At 54.4% G+C, this 25,850-nt stretch overlaps 2 protein-coding genes across 2 annotated transcripts; both read right to left on the minus strand.

Moving 5' to 3' along the window:
- Nucleotides 1-3,911: 3,911 nt before the first annotated feature.
- IL4 (interleukin 4) lies at nucleotides 3,912-10,793 on the minus strand. Its single transcript, XM_036424804.2, has 4 exons — nucleotides 10,569-10,793; nucleotides 10,287-10,337; nucleotides 6,341-6,469; nucleotides 3,912-4,214 (listed from the first exon to the last, which is right to left on the minus strand). The coding sequence occupies exons 1-4, from the start codon at nucleotides 10,701-10,703 to the stop codon at nucleotides 4,113-4,115; spliced, it is 417 nt and encodes a 138-aa protein (XP_036280697.1). The 5' UTR covers nucleotides 10,704-10,793; the 3' UTR covers nucleotides 3,912-4,112.
- A 12,558-nt stretch (nucleotides 10,794-23,351) lies between these two features.
- IL13 (interleukin 13) lies at nucleotides 23,352-25,178 on the minus strand. Its single transcript, XM_036424297.2, has 4 exons — nucleotides 24,837-25,178; nucleotides 24,009-24,062; nucleotides 23,715-23,840; nucleotides 23,352-23,456 (listed from the first exon to the last, which is right to left on the minus strand). Exons 1-4 carry the CDS (start codon nucleotides 24,966-24,968, stop codon nucleotides 23,352-23,354), a joined length of 417 nt encoding a protein of 138 aa, XP_036280190.1. The 5' UTR covers nucleotides 24,969-25,178.
- Between the last annotated feature and the right edge of the window lie 672 nt (nucleotides 25,179-25,850).

The raw sequence follows: 25,850 nt of genomic DNA on the forward strand, positions 1-25,850 counted from the left end.
GTGGGGAAGCTGGCAGGCACTGAGGAGCTCACCTTGCCCGCTCAGAGGCCCCCTGTGCCCTGCTTCCTGAGAAAGCTGTGCAAGCATTCCGCCCCAGGACTCCTCCGCCCCAGATGGTCTGGGCACCCTGAGAGGCCGGCAGGTAGGATGTGGAGAAAGGTGGGGGGAAACGGCCCGGTTACCGGATGGATGCATCCATCCATAGCAGCAGCAAGAGGCCAACATGTCTAATTGGGCCAAGAGTGTTTCAGTCAAAGTCAGTCGGCCATAGATGGAGTGAATTGTGTTTTTTCTTTTATTAGGTTGCCTGGTTGTTGTTTTTTTAAAATTACAGATTATATTCAGTATTTTTTCTTTCAGTTTCAGGGGTACAGCACAGTAGTTAGATAGTCATTTACAAGGTGATCCCCTTGATATTTCCAGGACCCACCTGGCAACATGCCTCGTTACTACAATATTATGGACTGCACATCCCCGTGACTGTTTGGTACCAATTTGTGCTTTTTAATCCCTTCACCTTTTTCACCCAGACCCCCACCCACCTCCCCTCTGGCAACCATCAGTTTGTTCTCTGTATCTATGAGTCTGTTTCAATTTTGTTCATTTATTTTATTCTTTAGATTCCACATATAAGTGAAACAGAAACATTTTTTTCTTTCATTGATTTGTTCAATAGGTATTTGTTACTTACTAATGCCAGTTAGAGATACAATATCGTCACAGGTAAAAGGTAGGAGGTAGCTGCTAGCTGGAGGAAGGGGTTCAGCCTTCAATGTCACCCATTTCGCGCACAGGCAAGAGGCGCATTGCATGAAGCAGGCATGGGTTGTGGCTAAGTTTCCTAAGTGAACGTGCTCACATGACAAGCATCTCAACTTTCACTTAATCCTGAAGTTTCTTCACTCACACTTCTGATGTGTAGCCTCAATTCCTGTTGTCTCACTCCCTCGGTAAACAAGGGCTTATTGTTGGGTGTTTCCATCCAGGGCCCAGCGTCACCTGTCAGGAAGTGAGTAGCGTTAGTTGCATCTTAACCATGAAGCTTATCTTATGACAGACCTGCCCGGAGTCTGCCTATGTCCTTTCTGTGGCCCTATTCTAAAATACCTCTTCCCCACAGCCCCTCTTTTACCACGGGCCTCGTGCACAAACTGCAGCCCACAACCCATATCCTGTGGCAGACTACAGCTCACATTAGCCATTGAATGCAAATGTGCCTCAATCAAAGAAGAAGGGAAACTAACATTTCAGTGGGGCCTTCAAGGCTCCATGACTCTTAGTTACTGGTTGCCCTTGGCATGCTGGTATTTTATGTGGGCAGGGTGAAACTGGCTGTGGTCAGGGTGAGACACTAAGCTTTTGATTTGTTCCCTTGTTTTGAAAGAGTTAAAAAGATGTTGCATGTGTTGGTATAATTTTTGTAGTAGTATTAATTTTTATCACATGGGTAAGGGAAGATGAAAAGAGTGCTCATTCACTGTTTTAGATCCACATTCTTGCAGGGAACATGTCTTCAAAAGGCAAGTTTCAATGACTTGACACTTATTTTCTTCCCCTTTAATTTTTAAAAATAACAGTTTTATTGAGATACTAGAGGCCCGTTGCACGAAGATTCATGCAATAGGCCTTCCTTCCCCTGGCTGCTGGCACTGATTTTCCTCCGGCATCCGGGACCCAGGCCTTCGCTCCGTCTACAGCAAGGCTAGGCTTCTCCACTCAGCTGTAGCAGAGAAGCCAAGCCTCTTCAGTCTTCAGTTTTCCCTCCATGCCTGTATATGCAAGTTAACCCGCCATTTTGTTGTGTTAACTTGCATACCCACTCCTGATTGGCTGGTGGTCATCGTGGTGGCCTGGTCAATTTGCATATTTCTATTTTATTAGTGTAGATAACTTATATACTAGCAACCAATATTCTACGTTTTGCCTCTATGGATTTGCCTCTTCTGGAAGTTTCATATAAGTGGGATCATACTATATGTGGCCTTTTGTGTCTGGCTTCTTCCACTTAGCATAATGTTCCCAAGGTTCATCCACACTGTAGCATGTGTACTTCATAAGAATACTTTGTGGTATGGACATACCACATTTTGTCTATCCAGTCGCTCGTTGACTGACAGTTGGGTTGTTTCTGATTTTTTGTTATTATGAGTAATGCTGCTGTGAACTTTGGATAAAGGTGTTTGTGTGGGCGTGTGTTTTCTGTTCTCTTGGAAAGAGACTGAGGGTTGGAATTGCTGGTCCTGTAGTAACTAAGTTTAGCCTTCTGAGGAGCTGCTGCAGTTTCCCAGAGTGCCTGCGCCACTTTCCAGTCACACCAGCAATGCCTGAGAATTCCAGTTTTTCCACATCTTTGCCAATGTTTGTGATCACCTGTCTTTTTAATTTTAGTTTTTTTAATGTTTAAAAACATGTTATTTGTGTACATGGGTACACACAGATTTAAAATAAAAAGCCAACTGCCTTCTCCCTTGCTTTAACCCTTCCTTACCCAAGTCCCATTCCCAACAAACTCCTTCCTTTTTTTTTGTAGTACTTAGTTTTTCTGATGGCTATCATGGTAATACCAATGATCTCTTTATTCACTCACTATTTATTTTCTTCTCACTTTTTATTATAAGAACTTTCAAATATGTATAAAAGTAGGGTAGTACAATTAACCTCCATGTTAGCTAACATAATCAACTCATGACCATTCTTTTTTTTTTTTTTTTTTTTTATAATATATTTTATTGATTTTTTTAAAGAGAGGAAGGGAGAGGGAGAGAGTTAGAAACATCAATCAGCTGCCTCCTGCACACTCCCAACTGAGGATGTGCCCACAACCAAGGTACATGCCCTTGACGGGAATGGAACTTAGGACCTTTCAGTCCACAGGCTGATGCTTTATCCACTGAGCCAAACCAGTTAGGGCTCATGACCACTCTTGCCAACTATTTTTTGATTTATCAGCTTCAGATATGTATTGGTTTCCTTATTGGAAAGTGAGGGTTTACCTCACTTACTTTACCGTTCCAAATGTTTTATAGTAAACTAGAGATCTGGTGCACAGCCTGGCCTGTGCCCTCTCACAATCCAGGATTCCCTGGGGATACAGCAGTGTGCCAAGTGGTAGGCGGCCAGTGAGAAGCCCAAGCTGGGTCAGGCACCTTGCCACTTGCGCTCATCCCAGCCGGCTGTGCCTGCCGCTTCCCGGTAGCACTGCCATTGAGTGGGGAGGGGCTCCCACCACTGCCGCTGTGCTGGCCAGCCATTAGCCCGGCTTCTGGATGAGGGCACTCCCCCTGTGGGAGCACACTGACCTCCAGGGGGCAGCTCCTGTGTTGAAAGTCTGACCCCTGATGGTCAGTGACCAATTGTTCGGTCGGACTGGTCATTTGGGCGTAACGGTTGCTTAGGCTTTTATATACATAGAAGATTATTTTTAGATCTTCTATTACCTTTGCAATTTTGAATCAATACTTGTTCTCATTCTATCAGCCTTAGACAGTATTGCTTAATGGACCCCGTCGCTGAGTGGGTGGGGATATTAGGTCCCCACCTCTCATTCTTTCCCTCCTCTTTTACCTCTCAATTATATTCAGTATACCTTCTATTGTGTCAGGTTAGTAGCACTTATAGTCTGTTCTGTAACCATAATTCTTCTGTGCTTTGTTGATTCTATGACTTGAGAATCAAGATAATTTACATTATTAGAGCTTTAGACATGATTCACTGCAGAGCCATGCAGTGCGATAGAATTCCTTTCCCCTGGAGTCTCAGGAACAGCCCTGTGCCAATGGGAGAAGCACCAGGGGACACCTCTTCCATTCGGGCCTCGTGGGCCCACTCTGCAGCTCTCTCTCATCACCTATGTCTTACGTGGACTTGTGATCTCTAATCATTGTGTGCGTTATGTCCGCAGCTGGAGAGAGCAAAGACATCTTTCCTTTTTTGCTTCCCTACTAGCTTCTCAGCAAATTAAATTGGTTTCCCCAAAAGTTGTCAGGTAAGGTGCCATTGTGAGTAAAGAGAAACCTTGCTGTCAGATTATACATATACTTTATTTTATGACAAGTTATAAATATATAAATATTTTTAAAATAAGGCTATTAAAAACTCATAAATTAAAATATTCAGCTCCAACTCCTTGAGTATTTCGCTTGCATGATGCTCTTTAACCTTTGCAAGAAGACTTTCAGCGTCGTCATCGTGGCTTCGTTCACAGGACAGGAGGTCTACAAAGAAAGCATTTCATTAGCTTGTGTTGCTAAATATTCGAGCCTTGCTGCCTGTTTCCAGTCTCTGCCTTCGGGGTGCCGCAGTGTCTGGGACGTGTGTCACACACCGCTGGGTGCTGCTCAGGGCCTACCGTGAAGGTAGAGGCTGAGACCTACCCACTGCTGTCCCGGGCCTGGGCTGCTGAAAGGGTCAGTCCGTCTCCCTCCTGCCCAATAAGAGCAACCACACCGCGTGCTGCATGCCAGGCAGGAAGGATTCCAGGTACTTGCCACCAGGCCCCTGCTTCAGCCTGGGCCTCAGCTCTACCAGCTTATTGATTATATCACTTCGGACAAACATTTCATTTATAGAACACTTCGGTTTCCTCTTTTGTAAAATGGGGAAAACAGTGAGAATTTTGTAAGGTGATGAAGAGGATTAGGAAAGAATTGAGTGTAATGTCAGCTTCCGCATCCGTCACCTGATCTTATAGATAAGGTGACCGGCCCAGAGAGGGGTGAATGTCCCCAGTTCCTCTTCTTGGCACTAGATAACGTCCACTCTTGGCACAGTGCCCCTCTTTCCTGCCCTGTCAGCTCTCCCCTTTCACCGGGCTGTTCCCATTGGTACATCCACGTGCCCACCTTCAAAGAACTTCCCTCACTCTGTACCTGCCCTTCAGCTGTTGGTCCATTTCTCTGCAACCTTACAGTAAAACACCTCAAAGACTCTTCTGTGCTCATCACCCCTCCTCCTCACCACTCCCCGCCCATTTCTACTGATCCCACTTCAGTCAGCCTTTCATTCCCACGTCTCCATTTATATCAGCTTTGCCGATGCCCCCCCGTCGTACCAAATCCCAGGGCCCTCCCCGTTTTCATCTTACTTCACCTTCCAGTGATCTGACACAGTGCTCACGCCCTCCTTCGCTTGCCTCCTGGGGCACCACACACTCCCCTTTCCTGCTGCCTCACCGCTCCTCCTCCTCAGTCTCCTGGTCCTGGCCCCCTGAGCTCTGAGTGAGTGCCGCTGGGCTCAGCACTTCCTTCTCTCTGTCCTCAGGTCCATCTTCCTGGGGACTTTACTTTATATAACTAACAAGTTCTAGCCTGTCCCCTCAGCTTCAGATTTTTCCAACAATCTTCTCAGCATCTCTGTTTGGCTGTCCAGTAGGCACCTCAAACTTACCAGGTAGAAAATTAACCTCCTGAACTGCTCAATTTCTCGCCCGCTTTGCCCCCACTCTTCCCTGTCTGTAAGCTCCAACCATCCCCCAGGGGGCTCGGGCCAAGCACCCAGAGGCCCCTGTTCACTCGCTCCCTCACACCCCTCACCAGGGATCTGTCAGCAAGTCCTTCTGGGTCTATTTTCAGTTACATCCCAAATCTAACCACTCTGCTGCTCCCACCCTTTCTAGACCACCACCATCAACCTCCTACAGGCCTTCTTGTTCTCCACGTCCCCCTATTCAGTCCACCACGCAGTAGCCAGAGTGAACTTTTTAAGTCACAAAAATCAGATGGTAGTCTCTGGTCTCTGTCCTGCTCAAAACCGGGTGGGTATTTCCCACCATATTGGGGCAGAGTCCAAAGGCCCAGGGTGATCTGATCTCCTGCTAAAATCCCCTGCTCACTCTGGTCCAGGCGCCCTGGCCTTTCTACCGCGCTTTGAACACATGAAGCTCACTTCTGCTGGAGGGCCTTTGCCCGGCTGTCCCCCTTCCCCTCTCTCCTCTTCCCTCCTCGCCCCCCTCCCACGCCAGGAAAGTTCTTTCTCCAGTCAGTTACGAGGCCTGCTCCCTCACGTAATTTAAATCCTGCTCAGATGATGTCACCAGCTCCTCTTCCTCATAACCCCCGTGTTCTTTATTCCTATGATCTTCGCAGCACTTATCCCGCTGGGCATCACGGGCATGTAGTCTGCTTTTCTTGTCTCTGCCGCTAGAACATTCTGAGGACGGGGACTCTGCCGCCTTCTCCCTAGTACCGTTCCCCAGCGCCTAGCAGCACCGGCCTCACAGAGCCTCAGCCAGTACTTGTTGGACGAATGGACCGGCTGGTTAACGGGGCTGCCACGCATGGGGAACAGGGAGGCGTGAAGGTGCCGTCCGCCGGGGGCCCGCTGCCCGCATGACGCAGCTTACCTTGCTGGCCATGCTGCTGAGGTTCCTGTCAAGTCCGCTCAGAATCCTCTTGGTGGAGCACCTGTGGCGCCTGTAGACCTGCCGGAGCACCGTGGCGGCCCTGCAGAAGGTCTCCTCCTCCATGGTGTTCTGGAAAGAGAAACGCCAGACAGTCGTACGCTAGCTCTGTTCTGCACACGGGAGAGGTTTCTCCTCCCGCTTTCTGGTCTCCAGGAAGAGATGATGATGGCAGGTGAGCTCAGACACGGGCCAGGTGTTCACGGATTCTTGCCATGGGAATGAGGTTGCTTACCACAGCCATAACCTCTACCAACAACTTCTCTCCCTCCCCGTTATCGGCAAATTCAGCAGCGTTTTCCTCAGACTCTCCCGGTTTCCTTTCTCTTAGAGGGTTTTGCTGAAAGGATGCCTAACAAAGTCACTCAGCTGAGGGGAGAACACAGTGAGGATCTGAATGCAGATCCATCTGCCTGGGCCCAGGTCCATTTCTTTCTGTGGAAGGTGCCCACGTGAGCTCACAGCCATTCCTACGGGGTTCGAGAGCCGTGCTGAACAGCTGGATGCCCATCCTCCGCCTGAACACTTGGCTGTGCCCCGGGAGACAGCCGTGTGTGTGTAAACTCGGTTCCACGTGAGGAGATGAGACATTGCCCCGCAGCTAGGTAGGTGCCAGGATCCTGGTAAGGAATCTGGCCTCGGGCATCAGGGAGCATCTGAGAAAGGGTGCCATTGAGCTGGGCCTCGGACAGGGCTCCAGTCGGGGGCTTGTGACCTTGCATGCACATGGTCAGAGCCTCCTGGGAATACCGGCAGCTCTGGCCAATGCCTCTTTCTGGGACGTTGGGGCCTCAGAGGCGGGAATGTATTTCTCTCCTCTAGGGGGTATTCATCTGAGAATCTCCTCCTGGGAGATTGCTGTGGCAGGGACTGCATAGCTCTAACTTGGCTCTTCACCAGCTTCGTTCAGGGCTGAAAAACGTCAGTCCCATTTGTGTCGTATCAGCTATCTCCACTTCTGCCCAGATTTGGTGAGCCAGTGCTGTGTCTAAAAAAATCCTTCACTTTCTCCTTAAAAAAAAAAATAATTGAGGGTCGACATAGAGCTTTCTGCACATTATGAACTTGAGCTCTCTTTGGTGGGAAACACCTTCACAGACCAGCAGCTGGCTTTGCACTTTGCTCTTCCTCAGGCCCTGAACTCCACGGGCACCGGCCGGCACTGCCTGTGAGGCCCGGGACTTAGATCGGCACATTCTTGCCAGCAACTGCCCAGAGCAGGATGTTATCCAGCAGGGAGATACGGAAATTTCTGATTCTCAAAAGAAATGAAATTAAGACACTATGTCTCAGAAAGCCATTTCTCTTCAGGAACACAAGAAAGTAACGTTCCCTCCCACATATCACCTCCGTGGCTTTTAGAAAGAACCGCCTTTCCTTGTTCTGAAATATCCTCCTAGCTAAGTAAGCACTGTGTCTTGAGGAAAAGAAGAGAAAGGAAAGTGAGGTGGTCAGTCAGGAGGGACAGAAGCAGGCCAGGGGCGTGGGCGGCGGGAGGGTGGAGTGGAGGAGTGTCTGCCTGTGTGCTGAGGGAGGTGTGTCAGAGCCGAATGCAGGGAGGGCCCGGATGGGAGGAGAGCAGCGTGGCCAGGCCTGCACCTCAGTGGGCTGAGGGATGGCCCAGAGACGGGTCCCTGGACTTGAAAGGTTTGATCATTTCCAACCACCATCTCATCCCTCCTAGAATTATTGCTTCTCTACAACCAGTTTGTTTGTTTTTTTGTCTTTCACCAAGAATTGAAGCAGCCGAAACCGGTTTGGCTCAGTGGATAGAGCGTCGATCTGCAGATTGAAAGGTCCCAGGTTCGATTCCGGTCAAGGGCATGTACCTTGGTTGCAGGCACATCCCTGGTGGTGGTGGTGGTGGGGGTGCAGGAGGCAGCTCATCGATGTTTCTCTCTCATCGATGTTTCTAGCTCTCTATCCCTCTCTCTTCCTCTCTGTAAAAAAAAATCAATAAAATATATTAAAAAAAAGAGTTGAAGCATCTTACAATATCACTTTCCACTAACTCAAGAGTTGGATTCCAACCAACTTTTAAAATCACTTTCATTTCTTCAGATGTAGAAACTGAGGCACAGAGAGGTGTGGAGACTTGCCAAAGGCCATTCAACTAGTTAATAGCAGAACCAGGGCTAAAACCACAGACCTTCTCACTCTCAGACCCTCTGCACTCCCTTCGGGGGCCTGCCCTTGGCTTTGGCAGAGCTCTCTCGGCAATGTAGCTGCCCTCTGGGGAGCCCCAAGCACACCGCTGTGGGCTCCTGGTTATTTTATTTACTTACACACACACACACACACACACACACACACACACACTAACATACAGGGTGAGGTAAAAGTAGGTTTACAGTTGTTTGTATGGAAAATAATAATATAAGAATATAAGAATGAATTCGGTATTTCACATACAACTATAAGCTTACATTTGCCCACCCTGCATATAATTTTATAGGTATATAAAATCTCCGAGTCCTTCCATCCTACTGATAGACAGAGTCTGATATATAATGAGATTCTGAAGGACCAAATTTTTATATATATATATATATATATATATATATATATATATACACACTTACATACTATACACTTATTTTATATAATGTTATATATAATTCTATTATGATACTATATATTACTGTACATCAGATTCCTGGAATAATTTTTTTTTTAAATAGATGGTTTTTCTTTTGCTTTCTTTTTTTTTTAAATATATATTTTTATTGATTTTTTACAGAGAGTAAGAGAGAAGGATAAAGAGTTAGAAACACTGATGAGAGAGAAACATCCATCAGCTGCCTCCCGCACACACCCCACTGGGGATGTGCCCGCAACCAAGGCACATGCCCATGACCGGAATCGAACCCAGGACCTTCTAGTCCGCAGGCTGATGCTCTATCCACTGAGCCAAACCGTTTTCGGCAGATTCCTGGAATAATCTCTGATGAAATGAGGTATCCAGATAAAGGCCCAAAGAGTAGTTTTTCTCGTGACGGAGGACGGGCCTGGGTGCGGCCTCGGTGCTGGGCTTCACCCCTGGCCGGGCTTCACCCCTGGCCAGGCACCCCCGCACAGGCGGAAAGCAGGTGGTTAGGAGACCACTGGCAAAGTAAAGCTTTGGGTTTTTCATTCTCAGTCGTGTGTTTCCATGAAAACAGGAACTGAGGTGCACAAAGCTATTGATAGGTCTGTAGTCATGTGTTTGTCAGAGAAAATGCACTATCAGCTGTCAAATCTATCTCCTCCCACTGCAGGGGGTGAGGGGCGGGGAGGCGCGCAGGAGGTGGAAAGGCGAGATGCCCAAGCAGCCAGAAGCAGGGATGAGTGGGACCTCACCTGGCGGGAGGGCTCCGGAGCAGGCGCGAGGGGCGCTGGCAGCACAGAGCAAGCGGAGGGCCCCGGGCAGCACCCGGAGCCGGCGGGGACCGGGCTGCGGAAGACGGGGCTCTGCCAATACCTTCTCTGCTGCCGTAGGAAGTCTCTTAGACAAAATGAAAGCTCCCTCAACCCGTAATCTCAATATCTGTTTTTGTGAGACTATTTGTTTTTCGGAAAGGTACGGGCCAGGAAGCGCTCTCCTTGTGCCAGGGCCTCCGTGTGCCAGGGGCCAGGCCGGGGCTGGGCAAATCCCGATCGGGATCTCCATTAGGATGACAGAATCCACCGTCCCTATCAGACATCTTCTACATCAGATGTGACCAGAGACACTTGAGAGTAAAGATCAGAATTCTCATTCTTTGAAAACATTTAACACCTTATAGTTAATTTGGGCCTGTTCGCTTTCGTTAAAAAAAAAAAAAAAAAAAGTTTCTTGTTCAAACACTTGGAGATGGCTCTCCCGTCCCAAGTCACCGTCTGCCGAGCAGACCCCCCGGGCAGTTCTTACCTGCGGGGCCGCCAGGACGTCTGCTACGGTCAGCTCCATGCACTGTGGGTCCTTGGCCTGGCAAGAACGAGAGAGTGAGAGATAGTTACTGATCCTTGCCACGCAGCTCCCACTCCCTCAGACTGAGAGAACTTCCCACAGCCCCTCAGAAAAGGGCCAGAGAGAAGTCTACCCCCCATCAACCCACTCCCGACTTCTCCGGGAGCTGTTCCCTCCGTCTCAGAGTCTAAGAAGTACGCCCGGCATCCCACCGGGAGAGATGGTGCCAGATAGCTCACTCACCTTTTTCGCTGTGAGGAAGTTCAGCATTTCGATGGTCTCTTGTAAGGTGAGGCTGTGCTTGTGTCCGTGGGTGAAGTTGCTGGTCCATGCTAGTAAGCAGACCAGAGCCGGAATCAGCTGGGACGGGAGACCCATTAATGGATCTCTCTTTGCAATGACAGAGTGAGACAATTGGCTTACCAGGAGAAGCTGGCAATGCAATTCTGACAACGATATCTCTATATATAGATTGAAAAATTGCTGAAACCGAGGGAAAATGAATTTACATTGGAAATTTTCATTACACCAGGTTGGGGCCAATCAGCGCGTCTCTTCCAGAAAGAAAAATATGCCTCACAGAAACAGGTAACATGTTCCTGTGAAATCAGACCAATAGGAAAATGAAACCCTTTTTTTAAAATTAACTACAAAGTATCAGCATAGGAAATTACACCATAATTTGTTCTTTAGATTAATCTTATCAGCTTGGGGTTGCTGCCGGCTTTCTGCTTTGAAGGAAGAGGCCACAGGTGTCCGAGTCTGTTGCAGTGCAATGCTCCTGGGGAAAGATAGAGTAATATCAAGAAAGTTTGACTTGCATGGTATTTCAACCTGGCTTTTTCCAAGTATGGGTGGCATCTTGGAAACTTTTCTTTTGTGGAAAAGCTGATGTGGGGCTTCTTGGTCTGGGTAGAAGGAAAGTGACGAGCACAGATTATCTCCTGTCCTGGCACCGGGGCCTGCCATTCTCCAGGTAAAGGACAGGTGGCACCAGGGGGGCTTAGTTTGGGTCACCGCAGATGCATATCTTTAATTTTTTTAAATATATTTTTATTGATTTCAGAGAGGAAGGGAGAGGGGGAAGGAGATAGAAACATCAATGATGAGAGAGAATCATGAATTGGCTGCCTCCTGCAGACCCCCTACTGGGGATTTACCCACAATCCAGGGGCATGTGCCATTGACTGGAATTGAACCGGGGGCCCCTCCGGTTGAGCCAGACTGGCTAGGGCTGCGTAGTCTCTAATAAGGAGGCGCTAGGCATGTTAGGTCTGTCAGGAATGAATGACTGCTCTCTAATGGAACTTAAATGCATCTTCAGGTAATTGGGCAAAACCGTCCTGATTTACAAATGAAACGTCTTGTCCCGCCACCCACCTGCTGCTTTAGTGCGGCTCCCCGGACCGGTGAGGCGCTGAGCAGCCCACGTTCACGCTGCAGCCGGGCTGCTGTGCCCCCGCAAGCATGCTTTTCCCTCCCCGAGCCTTCCTGTTCTCTCCCGGCCCCAGCCCGCCCCTTGTTGTCTTCTTGGCTGACTGGCTCTCCTCTGGGGCAGTGGTCGGCAAACTCATCAGTCAGCAGAGCCAAATATCAACAGTACAATGACTGACATTTCTTTTGGGAGCCAAATTTTTTAAACTTGAACTTCTTCTAACGCCACTTCTTCAAAATAGACTCGTCCAGGCCGAGGTATTTTGTGGAAGAGCCACACTCAAGGGTACAAAGAGCTGCATGTGGCTCGCAAGCAGCAGTTTGCCGACCACGGCTCTGGAGGCTCACAGGGAGCGGTTACTGCGGAGGCCACTCCTATGCTCGGATGCTCGGATCTCCTCGCAGCGCCCTGCGCTGGGGGGGAGAGGGCGCGGGTCCCTGTACCAGGCCCCTCGGCCGCATTTAGGGCGCTTCCCTCGGGATGTGCAACACGTCTGCCAAACCCAAGGCAGTAGCTTCTGATACCAACTACGTGGAGTTGGGCAGCAGGTGGCAGCGCGACGGGCACAGCCTCTACAAGCCTGCCCTCACTCAGCGGCTGCGAATCGGAATTTTAGTCCACGCGCACTGCAGGTCCCAGAGTCCCCTTATGCCCTCAGATTCAATAATTTGCTAGCATGACCCCTACGACTCGGGAAAGTGCTGCACATTTTTGTCAGAGCGGAAGGATACCAATCAGACAATCAGGCAGTGAGATCTAAAGGATTCCAAGCACAAAGCCCCCGTGCAGTGGCCACCCCAGCACCCGATGTGAGCAGGGCAGTTCACTAGCTTCCGTGCCCAGAGTTCTGGGGTGCATTCACTCAGTTGCTTGATTGATTGAATCACTCAGTTGACCTCATCCTCCACCCCTTCCCTGGAGGCTTGCTGACATCACAGTAGCTTAATAGTGTGGCTGCCCCCACCCCCCCTTGAGCTGCCTTATTAGCATAAAGGATCAGAGCTCACTGCGAATGGCCAAGACTCCTATCACTTGAGAAATTCCTAGGGTTTAGGGGCTACCTCTCAGGAACTAATGACAAAACACAGCCAAATTCTTCATTGCAGGAGTTTAGAGGTTATCTTCCAAGAGGGGAACAATGATCAGACTTCTTTGGGTACATTCTTTCTTTCCTTATTTGTTTTTAAAAATATATTTTATTGATTTTTTACAGAGAAGAAGGAAGAGGGATAGAGAGTTAGAAACATCGATGAGAGAGAATCATCGATCAGCTGCCTCTTGCACACCCCCTACTGGGGATGTGTCCTCAACCACAGTACATGCCCTTGACCGGAATTGAACCTGGGACCTTTCAGTTCACAGGCCGACGCTCTATCCATTGAGCCAAACCGGTTTCGGCTTTGGGTACATTCTTTAAAAAAAATAAAAAGGTATTTCTCTTTTTTCTTCCACTTTTATTGAGATATAATTACACACAGTGTTGTTTAAGTTTGATGTGTGTATACAGCATAATGATTTGACATACATATCATAAGATGCTTAACACAAGTTAACATCTGTCATCTCATATAGATACAACAAAAAAGGAAAAGAAAAAATGTGTCTTTTTGTATGATGAGAAGTCTTAGGGCTTCATCTCTTAGCCACGTCCACATATACTGTACAGCCGTGTTCTCAATAGTCATGTTGCACGTGACATCCCAGTATTTTATCTCATAACTGAAAGCTTGTGCCTTCTGATCACCTTCATCCACGGCCCCTCCTTCCACCTCACACCTCTGGCAAACATAAAGCTGATCTTTTCCCCTATGAGTTTGGTTTGTCTGTTTGCTTGTTTTTAGATTCCACCTATAAGTGAGATCATATGGTATTTGTCTTTCTCTGTCTTATTTCACTTAGCATCATGTCCTCTAGGTCCATCCATGTTGCCACAAATGGCTGGATTGCCTTCCTTTTTATGACTGAATAGTATATTCTTGTGTGTGTGTGTGTGTGTGTGTGTGTGTGTGACATTTTCTTTATCCATTTATCTATAGATGGACACTTAGGTTGTTTCCATGTCTTGGCTATTGTAAATAATGCTGCAGTGACCATGGGATGCAGATATCTTTCACACACACACACACACACACACACACACACACTAGAGGCCTGGTTCACGACGTTCATGCATGGGTAGGGTCCCTGAGTCTGGCTGGCGATCAGGGCCGATCTGTGGGGCAATCAGTGGGGTGATCGTGGGAACTGTGGGCAGCTCCTGTGTTGAGTGTCTGGCCCCTGGTGGTCAGTGCACATCATAGTGACCAATTGTTCTGCCATTTGGTTGATTTGCATATTAGGCTTTTATTATATAGGATGTGTGTGTGTGTGTGTGTGTGTGTGTGTGGTATATATATACACTAGTATATCATATATATTATATAGTATCCAGTGTTTCCCAAACTTTTGACATATGTGTACCCCTTCTATAATTTTCGTAATGCTGAGTACCCCTCGTACTCATGAGAACGTAGAATTAGGCGCAGCTAAGCACAGTGCAGTGCATACCCCCACCAAACTCCGGTGCAATGCGTACCCCCACCAAACTCTTCCCGTACCCCTGGGGGGACACATACCACACTTTGGGAAACACTGAATATATATATATTTCAGGGAGGAAAAGGAGAGGGAGAGAGAGATTGAAACATCAATGCTAAGAGAGAACCATTGATTGGCTTCTTCCTGCACGCCCCCTATTGGGAACTGGGCATGTGCCCTTGACTGGAATTAAACCTGGAACCTTTTGTGTTTTTGTTTCCATTGGATAAACAAGGAAGTGGAGTTGTTGGATCATATAGCAGTTCTATTTTTAATTTCTTTTTTGAGGGGAAACCTCCATACCGTTTCCACAGTGGCTGCTCCAATTTGAAATCCCACCAACAGTGCACAAGGTTCCCTTTCCTCATGTCACCTCCAGCGCGCGTTATCCTGATTTTAACGATGGTCATTCTGGCAGGTGTGCGGTGCTATCTCACTGTGGGTCTGATCTGCCTTTCTCTGCTGATTAGCGATGTTGAGGACTTTTCATGGACCTCTTGGCCATCTGCATGCCTTCTATGGAAAAAGGTCTATTCAGGGTCTCTGCCCATTTTTAAATGGGGTTACTTGCTTTTCTGCTGGAGTAAGTTAGTCCGTCACTACATAGACAAGTGGAGTTTCTGAGGCGGACAGACAGTTCCTTCCAGAGCAGGTGGAGACCTCAAGAGAAATTATTATTTGGAGTAAAATGGTGGCTACTCCTTTATTGAGAAAAGGTTCAGGTTAAATAGGAGGGAACTTGGGAGTGCAGATGCACTGGAGGGGAGTCCGGGCAGTGTGCACCCCGCAAAGCCTTGGGGTGCTGGTGGCGGGTCAGCGGGCTTCGCTGAGGAGTGCATGAGGCACAGAAAAGCACCGTGTGTTCAGCTGTGGTTCTGTGAGCGCCCCACCTCTGAGGGCCAGACCCGGGCTTGGGCTCCGGGCACAAACGTGGGTCAGAAAAGGGACAGAAATGGGAACCAGTAGCTCAGAAGCAGAATGCAGCTTCGGTTTTGGATTTCCACTGGTTGGGCAAGGCCAGGGGAAAAGACTTAACTTTCCCGAACAGGGGAGTGACCAGAGGTGACCAGAGTGACCAGAGGAAGTGGAAAAAGAACTGTGGCCGGAAGGCGGGGCCTGCGGGGTCCGGGCGGGCAGATTGAAGACGCTCTTCCCTTTCCCCTTCCTGAGAGCAGATGACAAGGTTCCCCTCCCCTCCGTGGTCTCAGGGCTTTCAGTCCAGGCCCTGGGCCGCACCAGTTACCAGCACTGGGGTTTAGAGTTTAGCAAACAGGCCACGTGTCTATCCTGTGATGGTGGGCAGGCCACTGGCTCTCTGGGGCTCAGTTTCCTCACCTGTGAGGTGGGAATAGTGTGTGTCCTTGTGGGACTCCCCTGAGGAGCGAGCTAGAGACTCCACGGCAAGCGCAGGCCGCTCTGCTGGCCGCTGTGTGACGGCCAGGGAGGTGACCCCGGCCTGCCCCGTGGGGCGGTGGTGAGGAGCAAACAAGGTGACGTGTCAGAGTGGGCAGGGAAGGGCCTGGCACACAGACGGCGCTCTGCAGTGATGCAGCAGCCGCGCGGCGGTGGCACCGCGGCATCGCGGCATCGCACCTTGGGCTGGCCCGGTGACCTGGTTCTTGACGTGGGAGGCAGACCCGAGACCGGCAGGGCCAGCGGACCCCTCCCCACACGGGACGCCCTGGATGTGTCCACTTTGTAGTCTTTGAGGCCCTGTTCTTGTTCTGGGGAGTCATTCGTTGCTGCCCTGCACCCTCATATTTCCGTGTCTGGATTCTTCGCAGGAAACAGATGCTGTGTGGCACCTCAGGCAGAAAGCATGTGGCGCGGGAAAGTGGGTGCGTGTCCGGGCTCAGTCCACACCTCTAAAGGAATGGCCCCCAGGAAGGACCACTGCCCTGGAGCTGCCCCTGGGGCCCGGAGTTGGGGAAACACCCTGAGCCCCGATGAAGGGCCCACAGAGCTGTGGCCTGGGCTCCTCCCAGCACCCGAAGCTCAGGAGTAAACCTCCGCCAGCCCCAGGGACAGGAGTGTGGCACCTGCCTCCCGCCTTAGCATTCAAAGGGGGGGGCATGGAGGTGGCGCGGAGCACCCAGCCTCCTGTGGCCCCTGCTGATCCTGTGTCCCAGCGCCCGCCCCAGCCCTGCAAACCGGCTCCCTCCGGTGTCAGCTTCGAGGGACAGCACACCGAGGAGCCCCTCCCAACTCCTCCCATTCAGAAACCACTGAGAGTCTGCAGGGGGTGACTGACTGGGCAGAGCCTGGAGCAGGGAGGCCCTGGGGCAGGGGGCCCTGGGGCAGGGGGCCCTGGGGCAGAGGGGCGGGGGGGTGCAGGGGGGCCCTGGGGCAGGGGGCCCTGGGGCAGGGGACCTGGAGCAGGGGTGCCCTGGGGCAGGGAGGCCCTGGGGCAGGGAGGCCCTCGGGCAGGGAGACCGAGCTGGGAGCAGGGGCCCGAGGGGAAGGCCCTGGAGGACTGGGGAGGCAGTGGCCTGGGCGGGAAGCCAGGCAGAGCGCTGCCCTCCCATCTGCCTGCGAGGAGGGCCGGGGCGGCGGGAGGGGCTGTGGGTGTGGGGGGCTCTGCGCTGGAGTGTGGATGGGGAGTGTGGACATGAAGGGGTGTGTCTGGAGCCCACAGACCTGGCAGTTCTGCGGCCCAGCTCTGCCACTCACCCATCCAGGCTTCTCTGTCAAACGGGGCTGTTAATGATAGAGGGGGCCCTGGGCAGTGATCAGCTGGTGGGAGAGCTGTCCGTACACCAAAAGTTTGCAGGTTCGATGCTGGGTTGCGGCACGTATGGGAGGCAGCCGGTCCGTGGTTCTTACATCACTGATCCCCTCTCCCTTCCTCCAAAGTCAGTTTAAAAAACACCCTCGGGTGAGGACTGAAAAAGGTAACAATGGGAGTGTGGGAAGAGTATATGAGGTTATAAATATAGTGTTTTGTGTGGTGCCTGGCATGTGGAAAGCCTTCAGTAAATGCCAGCTGTCATCACCACCATCGCGATGATGACGATCAGCACTCAGAGCGGCTGGCCGTGGGTGGGGAAGGGCCAGAGGCCAGCGGACGCCTGGGGTCCGGCCTGGGGGGCTGCTGTCGATGGTGATGGCAGCTCAGCGGGGAGGCGGTGGGCTGGAGGGACCAGGACCTGAGCCGAGCAGCTCTGCGCGGAGGAGGAGAGGGGCAGAGGGGGCGTGGGACACGGTGCCTGCAGCCCTCAGCGACTGGATCAGGAAGGGGGCAGAGGAGGCAGGCACGGGGAGCCTGGGAGGGACCCGGCCTGGGCTTACGGGAAGAAGGAGTGTCCGGCAGCGGCCGGTTCCTCAGGGTCAGGAGGGGATGGGCAGGGGCACTGAGGCTGGACTCGGCGATGGGAGACTGCTGGTGAATCACTGAGCCGGGCCTGGATGTCTCATGGGGACGAGACGGGACGGGAGCAGCAGTGTGGACGGTGTGAGTGTCTGCGCAGATGCCCTGGGGGAGGGTGCGGGCTGCGGCGTGGCGGTCATGCGTGATCAGGAGTTGTTGTTTTGTTTTTTGTTTTTGTTTTTTAAATATTTTTATTGATTTTTTACAGAGAGGAAGAGAGAGGGATAGAGAGGAAGAAACATCAATGAGAGTCATCCATCAGCTGCCTCTTACACACCCCCTACTGGGGATGTGCCCACAACCAAGGTACATGCCCCTGACCGGAATCGAACCTGGGACCTTCCAGTCCTCAGGCCAACGCTCTATCTCCTGAGCCAAACCGGTTTCGGCAGGAGTTGGTTTTTAAAGGCACATGCTCAAAGACACAAGCCGAAGCCTGTTTGGCTCAGTGGTAGAGCGTCGGTCTGTGGACTGAAGGGTCCCAGGTTTGATTCCGGTCAAGGGCATGTACCTTGGTTGTGGGCACATCCCCGCTAGGGGGTGTGCAGGAGGCAGCTGATGGATGTTTCTCTCTTATCAACGTTTCTAGCTCTCTATCCCTCTCCCTTCCTCTCTGTGAAAAAATCAATAAAATATATATATATATTTTTTAAAAAGGCACATGCTTGAGCACAGGCTCCCCCTGCTCGGTGACCGGCACGGCCCTCCAGGCGCTCACACACCCTCTGCCCTCAGACGGCCTCGGAGCTGGTGGCTGCCTGTTGGGATGGGGCGGGCGGATCCCGGGCAGAGTCCGATCTGACCGGCCACCAGGTGCTAACCGGGTGGGTAACGAGGGCTGCTCTTGTGTGTGTTTGAAGTTCCCTGTAGTGAAAGGATTCTTAAAATTATGTAGATAGAAAACTTAAATGTATATATCTGTTTTTTAAGATATAACATACAGGTCTTCACGTAGTTATACTTTTACATGTAACATAGCACTCATGTACATGGTACATGCATGTAAGTGTACATGTCATAGGTAACACACACACACACACATGCCCAGAGTCTGACCCGTCCCACCCTCCACTGCCACATCCCCTGTCCTTTCCCTCCTGGGTCTCTGCCGGAGCCTCCCAACTAGCATCCTGCTCCGGCCCTCGCCCCTGTCCGTCTGCACACAGGGCGTCAGTTAAAGGGGAGCAAACGGGGCGCATCGTCCCCCCCGGAGCGAAGCCCTCGGACCTCCTGCTCCGGCCACAGTGCCGGGAGGACATTCCAGTTCCTCGCCCCCGGGCTCTGGCGTTTGCTGTCCTCTCTCCCTGTTCTTGTTCCCACATCGTGCCCACCGCCTGTCTTCCTCCCTCAGTCATCACGCCCTTTCTGAGTGACCTCACCTGGGGCTGTCCCACCGCCCTCACAGCGGGGCAGCCCGCCTGCCTCTCTGCCCTTGGACCCCGCCCCGCACCCCCCAACCCGCACCCCCCAACCCGCACACTCGGTGTTCTCTTGTTTGTGGATTCTGTCCCCGCTGGAAGCAGCCTCGTTTAGGCGCCATGGCACCCGGAAGAGCCTCGGCAGGTCCCTGTTGGAGGAGTGGACGGAGCTCTGTCCACGGGCGGGCAGCTGAGGCTTGGCCTATGGAACAAGGGAAGTCAGGGCACAGTGGGGACTGGAAGCCAGGCCAGTCCTTGCCCCAAGTCCCCGGAGAAGGCGGGGGGATGGGGTTCTGAGCACAGATGCAGGGAGGACCCCTCTCAAGGGATAGGAGGCGGGGGGAGATACAAGAACCAGGGAAAGAGGGAGCCGAGGCAGGAGGGCCTTGGTGAGCCGTGGGCCTGGCTTCTCTCTCCTCTGAGAGGCAGGAGGAAGTCTTTCTGAGAGAGAGGGCAGCTGGTCCAGGAGTCTGCAGGACTCCGTGTGCCCCCAGGCGGTCCCTGCGGCCACTTCCCCAGCTCCCCCTGGTCTCCCTCCCGCCTGGTGGGCCAGGGCTGGGTGATGACCCCCACGGACAAGATCTGATTGGCCCGAGCATCCACCCAGCTCCTCTCCTGGCAGCTGGGCCCGCCCAGGGGTGCTGCTGGCCCCTTCCCCACCCTAGTTTTCATCTTCTCGCTCATGACATCAATTTCATATTCTTTTTGTCCCCCAGTGGGAAATGGATGCATGCTCATTATAGAAAATGTGGGCCAACAGATCAGAAGAGAGAACACATGAGAAGTTGCTATTCTGATGCGGTATCACCATGGCTCCTCCTGGCCAGGCCCTGGCTGGGCAGGGTGCACGGGCGTGCCCAGCAGGCCGTCAGGCCCTGGTCCCCATGGGGCCTCAGGCTTGGTGGGCCCTGCGGGAGCGGACCAGGTGAGAGCGGCTATTTCATGTCGGCATCTGTCATGGGGGCCACGGGGCAGGTCTGGGGCAGGGCAGGGGCAGGGGCTGGGGCGGCTCAGAGAGCACCACTTTCCATGAGAGGCCCTGCGGAGGGGAGGGAGGGCAGGGCGTCACCGAAAGTGAGGCTATAAGTAGAAAACGGCTTCTGGGATCTCAGCGGCTTCGTCATGGGGCCCTCCCCGCTGCCGGGAAATCAGTTGATCTGGGAAAGTTCCTCCCTTGCAAACCTTTTGCTCTGCTGCTTTTGGGTGGAGCCAAGAAAGGAGCGAAGATAATGAGACCGAATGGCTTTCCTTTCTCAGGGTGGGAGAGGGCCCAGAGTGTGGGCGGGCGATGGTGGGTACAGCCACCAGCGCGGACACTGGCTCCGCCCTCCAGAAAGGCCCCCCGGAGCCCCCGGGGAGGAGTCAGGCTCTGCTCAAACTGACCGGCTGGATTAAGATCGTAAGCAAAAGGCACCTCCTGCTTCGTCATAGTGAAAGGTGATAAGCTGATAAACCCGGCCTCCGAGCTGCTGGGCCCCAGGGACACAGAGGCCCCTGTCCCCCACTGAGGCCCAGTCGGGGGCCACCCTGGAGAACCCCTGAGGCGACTCGGGTTTCTGACATCTCATCTGAGCCGCAAACAGAGGTGTTTGGTGCCGGCCTCACAGGAAACGCTCCAGCGTCTCGCTTCTCACTTGAGCCCCAGCCCCACTTCCAGTGAAACCTCCTAAGCATGGGGTTCCCGAGGTGCCAGGAGGCTCCCTCCCCGGGCCCCACCATCAGCATCTCCTTCCACTCACCAAGCACCATGTCTCTCTCTTCCCCCTTCTCTGCGGCCCGGCCCTTGCCTCCTGCAGGAGAGAAGCAAGAAGACGGGGCAGAGAAAGCTCCCAGCCAACACCCAGCGGCCGGTGCTCGGCCACCATGGCTGACACAGACCTTTCGTGTGCTCTTTCCTGCCTGCCCCCTCCCGTTGCCACCAGAGGTGGCGTGGCTCTGTGAGCACCCGCCATCCCCTGGACGCGGCTCTGACTCACACCACGGGGACCACAGGGCCCTCTGGGGACCGCCTCGGAGGTGCAGGCCGGGAGCTGCCTGCGGCTGCGGCTGTGGCGCTCGGCGGACCCCTAGTGGTGGGGCCCGGAGGCCCTGAGACTGCCGGGCTCAGCTTACAGCCAGGGACATCCTCGGGGACCCTCCCCAGCACCAGCCTCAATTCCAGGCTCTGTTTTGGGAGGGTCACATGGAATTTCACCGGCAGACGCCCCATCTTCCTTTTGGACAGATGGACAGGGATCCAGAAGATGGATGCTAATTTTGTAGTTAATCTTCCATAAGCATCCTCTGGCCTTAGAATGCTCGAATCTCTGATGGAGAGGGATCGTGGACATCTGCCTCCGGGCCCCTCCCTCCAGGCAGAGCGCCTTCCTCAGTCCCGCCGGGTCTAACAGTTCCTGGCGGGGGCTCAGCCTTGAGTGCATGTGGTGCCTTGGTCATCACCCGCCCAGAGGCTGGTGCAGAGCAGGCCACGGGCATCCTCAGCTGCTGCAGGGCCACGCAGACCGGCCAGCCCTGCCGTGGACAGCCCGTGGCACCCGCAGGCAGCCCCAGGCCTTCCCTCTCGGGCCAGCCATCCCTATCATCCTGCTTCGTCAGCGGTGATTCTTCCCTCACTCCGCCTGGGAGCCCAGGGAGGCCCACTCGGCTGCAGTCCGGTGGCCATCTGCCCCGGGATGCGGCCTGCCGAGGCCTCTGCTGCTCCCGGCATCGCTCGATGCGCCCAGGGCCTGGCTCCCAGGGAGGCCTGGCTCCCAGGGAGGCCTGACTGCGGAGTTAAGGCTGATCTCCATGACCCACCGCCCTGCAAAGGCTTCCTGACCTCCGGGCAGGCCTCCGCTCTGGGCACCTCCCCGAGCTTCTCCACGGGAACCACTGAAGACGCCCGACGCCCGGGGCCTGCTGAGGCCGCTGCCCCGGACCAGGGGAGGAGCAGAAAGACCGGACCAGGACCCGCGCCACAGGGCCACACAGGGGGCGCATCTCCCTTCGCAGAGGCGGTGAGTGTGCGCTCTCTAACGATGGGAAGTGATTAGAAATGGAATGGGCTGTCCCTGAACAGTAGGTAGTGAGCGCCCCGTCAGGGAGATGCGCACACAGATCGATGAAAGTGTTATAGAGGCCATGCACTCACCCGGGCAGGGGGAGGCAGGGTGGTTAAGTGTTGTTAAGTGGAGTTGGATGGAGTTTTGGGTTCAGATCCTGGCTCTACTTATCCTCATGTGACCTCGAACAAGCCACCTCCTCGCTGAGCCTCAGAGAGGCCGAGGGAGACGCAGGCTGGCTGCTCATCGAGAGCTGTGATCGTGAGATGACTTCTGAGGTCAGCGTCTGCTCCAGACGCCCTCCTTGAACCCTGACATCCTGGCCCGGCCTCGCCCGCTCTCCTCTCCGCAGGGGGAGGGGAGGGCTCTTCCTGCAGGCCAGGCCTCCCCCAGGGGCTTGCCCACTTTCTTTCAGCCCAGGTCTTGTCCCCCGTCCCCTCCTCCCCTCCCCCCCATCCCAGGCACCCCTCCGACTGGCTGGCTTCCAGGAGAGTGCCACAGAGCAGGCCGGCATCCCCACAGATCAAAATGAAAGGCAAACACCATGCATCTCTCGTCACCACCTTTATTCTGGCTTCCAGCTTGACAAAGTCAATGAAAACATTTATTTAATGACTCTCCCCCCACCCCCCAGCCCACACATGCCACACGCAGTGTTCCAGGCTGCTCTTATATATATTATTAACTCTGATAACATAGTTTAATACTTAACTTTAAATACAAGGGAAAACAATAAATTACTCTTTGGCGGAGGGCCGGCTGCAGGCCGTGAGGTAGCGGGTGCGCACACAGTACTGGCTCCCAGGGCTCTGCCGCTGCTTTAGTGCGGAGCCCAGGTCTCTGCCTCGGCTCCAGGTTCTGGCCGCAGCGGTCTCCCCCACACCACCCCCCCAACCCCCAGACAGACACTTGTTAAATAACACACAGTAATAAATAAGGCCCGCGCTCCTGCCTCAGTCGCCCTCTTGGCAAGGGTGGTGCCCACTTAATGCTAGTTTGCTCTAAGGAAGGGGGGCGCCAGGGCGCAGGCCGCTGGGCGGGGTGGGCTGAAGGCAGGCAGCACAGGCTGAGGTCTAAGCTAAGGAAATCTCCCCCCTCCCCCCACATCCCCCCAAGAAATCCCCCCCGACAGGAGCACGAATCTGCGCCGTAAACGGGGGTCAGAGCCCGGCGGTCCGCTGGGTGCGTTCAGGGGAGCATCCCGTTGCGCACGGCCTTCCGCAGCTGCTGGAGCAGGTCCTTGGCGAAGCGGATCACCTCCACCTTGGTGTCCCGGACCAGCTGGCTGGACCCCTGCCGCGGGCACAGAGGCCAGGGCGTTAGTGGGCGTGCTGGGCCCTCAGAGAAGACCACGGGGTGGGGAGGGGTGGGGGCCCTGCTGTCCTGACTCATTTACAGAGCTGGGCCCTCGTTCCCGGGCCCCAGAAACCCCGGCGGCCACCGTGGACCCGCCCCCAGCTGGGTGGGTGCTCAGCTGCTCCGCCAGGACCCCTGGGGCCCCGGGAGCCCAGGCTGCAGGAGGGGGACAGGGAGGGTGGGGCAGGGCCTCACCATGGCTGAGGGCTTGTGGGGGCAGAATGCTCTCAGCAGCCTCTGGGTCCTCTGGATGGCACGGCAGTCGGACACGTTCACCAGCGACTCGAGGGCGGCACAGTACAGCGGGCGGAGGGAGGCGGCCTGGGGAGGAGGGGGGAGGGACGTCAGGCCCTGCGGTGCCCCAGGGCGTGGCCAGGGCACTGAGAGGCCTGGGGGAGGTGGGCTTGGGGGGAGGGAGGGCTCAGAGCCCCCCAGCCCAGCGAGGGGGCCCTGGGGAGACAGGTTTGGGTCCGGTGCCGGGGGCCTTACCCGGCCAGCTGTCAGGTTGACGCTCCACACCATGCTGCCGTTGCAGAGCGAGGCCTGGGGGAGCAGAGGACAGTGAGCGGAGCCGGCCGGCCAGGCAGGTCTCCGTGGGGATCGGCCCCACAGCGCACACACACACACACACACACACACACACACACACACACACCCATGCTGCACTGAGGCAGGCCCGGCCCTCAGTGCTCCTGACCCCATCTTCTTCTCCTGGGCCTTTGGGAGAGAGACACTGAAGGGCACGCCGCTGTGTGTGACACGCGCCACAGCCACGGCTGAGGGCGGAGGAGGCCAGGCAGCCACCGGGGCCGCAGGGAGGGCCCGCCGGGCAGGCCAGGCGGTGGGAGTCAGGGAGCCGCAGCTCAGAGCAGGGCACTCTGTGCTCGGTGAGTTTTCGTGAGCTAAGTGCTCCGAGGCCCAGTCAGCGAAACGGGCATCGTCCCCGCCTCCGGGGTGGTGATTAGCACTCAGGACCTGCCTCCCTGCCAGCGAACCTGCCGGCAGCGCGGGCTTCGTGAAGATGCTCTGAATGACAGCCCGTGCCCGCGCTCAAATCCCGTCGGCAAATGCCGAGTCGTGAGCGGGCGCTGGCCCTTCTCCGCTTTCCTCTGATCGCGAATGGCCGAGAAGGCGCTTGCTGGGGCAGGCGGGGCCAGGCCAGGGGACCCCCATTCTGCACCCCAGCCTGGCCCCTCTCTCCCCCTCGTGAGCCGGCCCCTGGGGCTTCTCCCTGACCCACTGGCATCTTAGCGCCGGGCCCAGCCCTCCGGGCCCAGACCGTGACCAGTTCTGAGAGCCCAGCACCCAGCACCCAGCACTCACCTTCTGGGTGATGTTGTCCAGCTCCTCGATGAGCTCCCTGAGGACCGTGCTGGCGGGCACGGGGCCCGGGGAGGCGAGGCCGCCGAAGCAGGTGAGGACCACGACCAGGGTCAGCCAGAGCGCCATGGGGCCGGGGCGGCGGCAGGAGCGAGCGAGCGAGCGGAGCGGAGAGCGGAGGCCGGCCGGGCTGAGTGCTTGTGGCCTCGGTCTCTCCTGGCAGCTTTTATAGGCCCCGAGGGTGACGCCTCACACCCTGGTCCCCGCTTTGTCGGCCGCTATCTCGAAACCACATCTTTATTATCTTGATTTTACTTTGTGGAAAATCCAGCGTCGCATAAAGGAAAGTGTTTGATTTCTTGTGGACTTACTAATGACAGGGGTCTGGGCAGTTTCCAAGATCTGGTGGGTGTCCTCCAGGGGCAGGTGAGAGGGCCCGGGGCAGGGGCACCCATGCCGCTGGGCGCCGGCGGGCCTGCCCGCTCCCTCCCCAGGCCCCTGTGGGCCACTGTGTGTGCTCCGGGCAGTGCTAGGACCCCAGTCCACCAGACACGGGAAATTGGGGGTTATTTTTCCAATGAAGCGGTCTTTTGCATTACCGGGGGGATGCTTGCTTCGGATACAAAGACAGGCGGGACAGGCGCAGAGGGAGGTCCCTGCTGTGCGAAGGGTTTTAAACGTCCAGATTCCGGGTCTCCATTGAATGATCCAGGGACCCCCTTTCCGCGTGGCTCTGACCTGGCCCCGGCCCACTGGCACTGGAGGCCTGCGGCCGTCAGCGTGGCCCGGCCTGTCGGCGACCTCACGCCGGTCAGTGCCTGGTCAGAGAGAGGACGGCCCGCCTCTGCCCACCAGCCCCGGGGGCCTCGTGTCCGTCTGCACCGGGAAGCCGGCTCCTGGGTCCCTGGGCGCAGCCCACCCCCTGCAGGGTCCCTGGCACATAGCCACTTCCTGCCCTTCCCTCATTTCTCTGGAAACCCTCCAGAAACCCCCACGGCAGACAGCAGCCTT

This window comes from Pipistrellus kuhlii, unplaced genomic scaffold (assembly GCF_014108245.1).
Source record: "Pipistrellus kuhlii isolate mPipKuh1 unplaced genomic scaffold, mPipKuh1.p scaffold_m20_p_8, whole genome shotgun sequence".
Lineage (NCBI taxonomy): Eukaryota > Metazoa > Chordata > Mammalia > Chiroptera > Vespertilionidae > Pipistrellus > Pipistrellus kuhlii.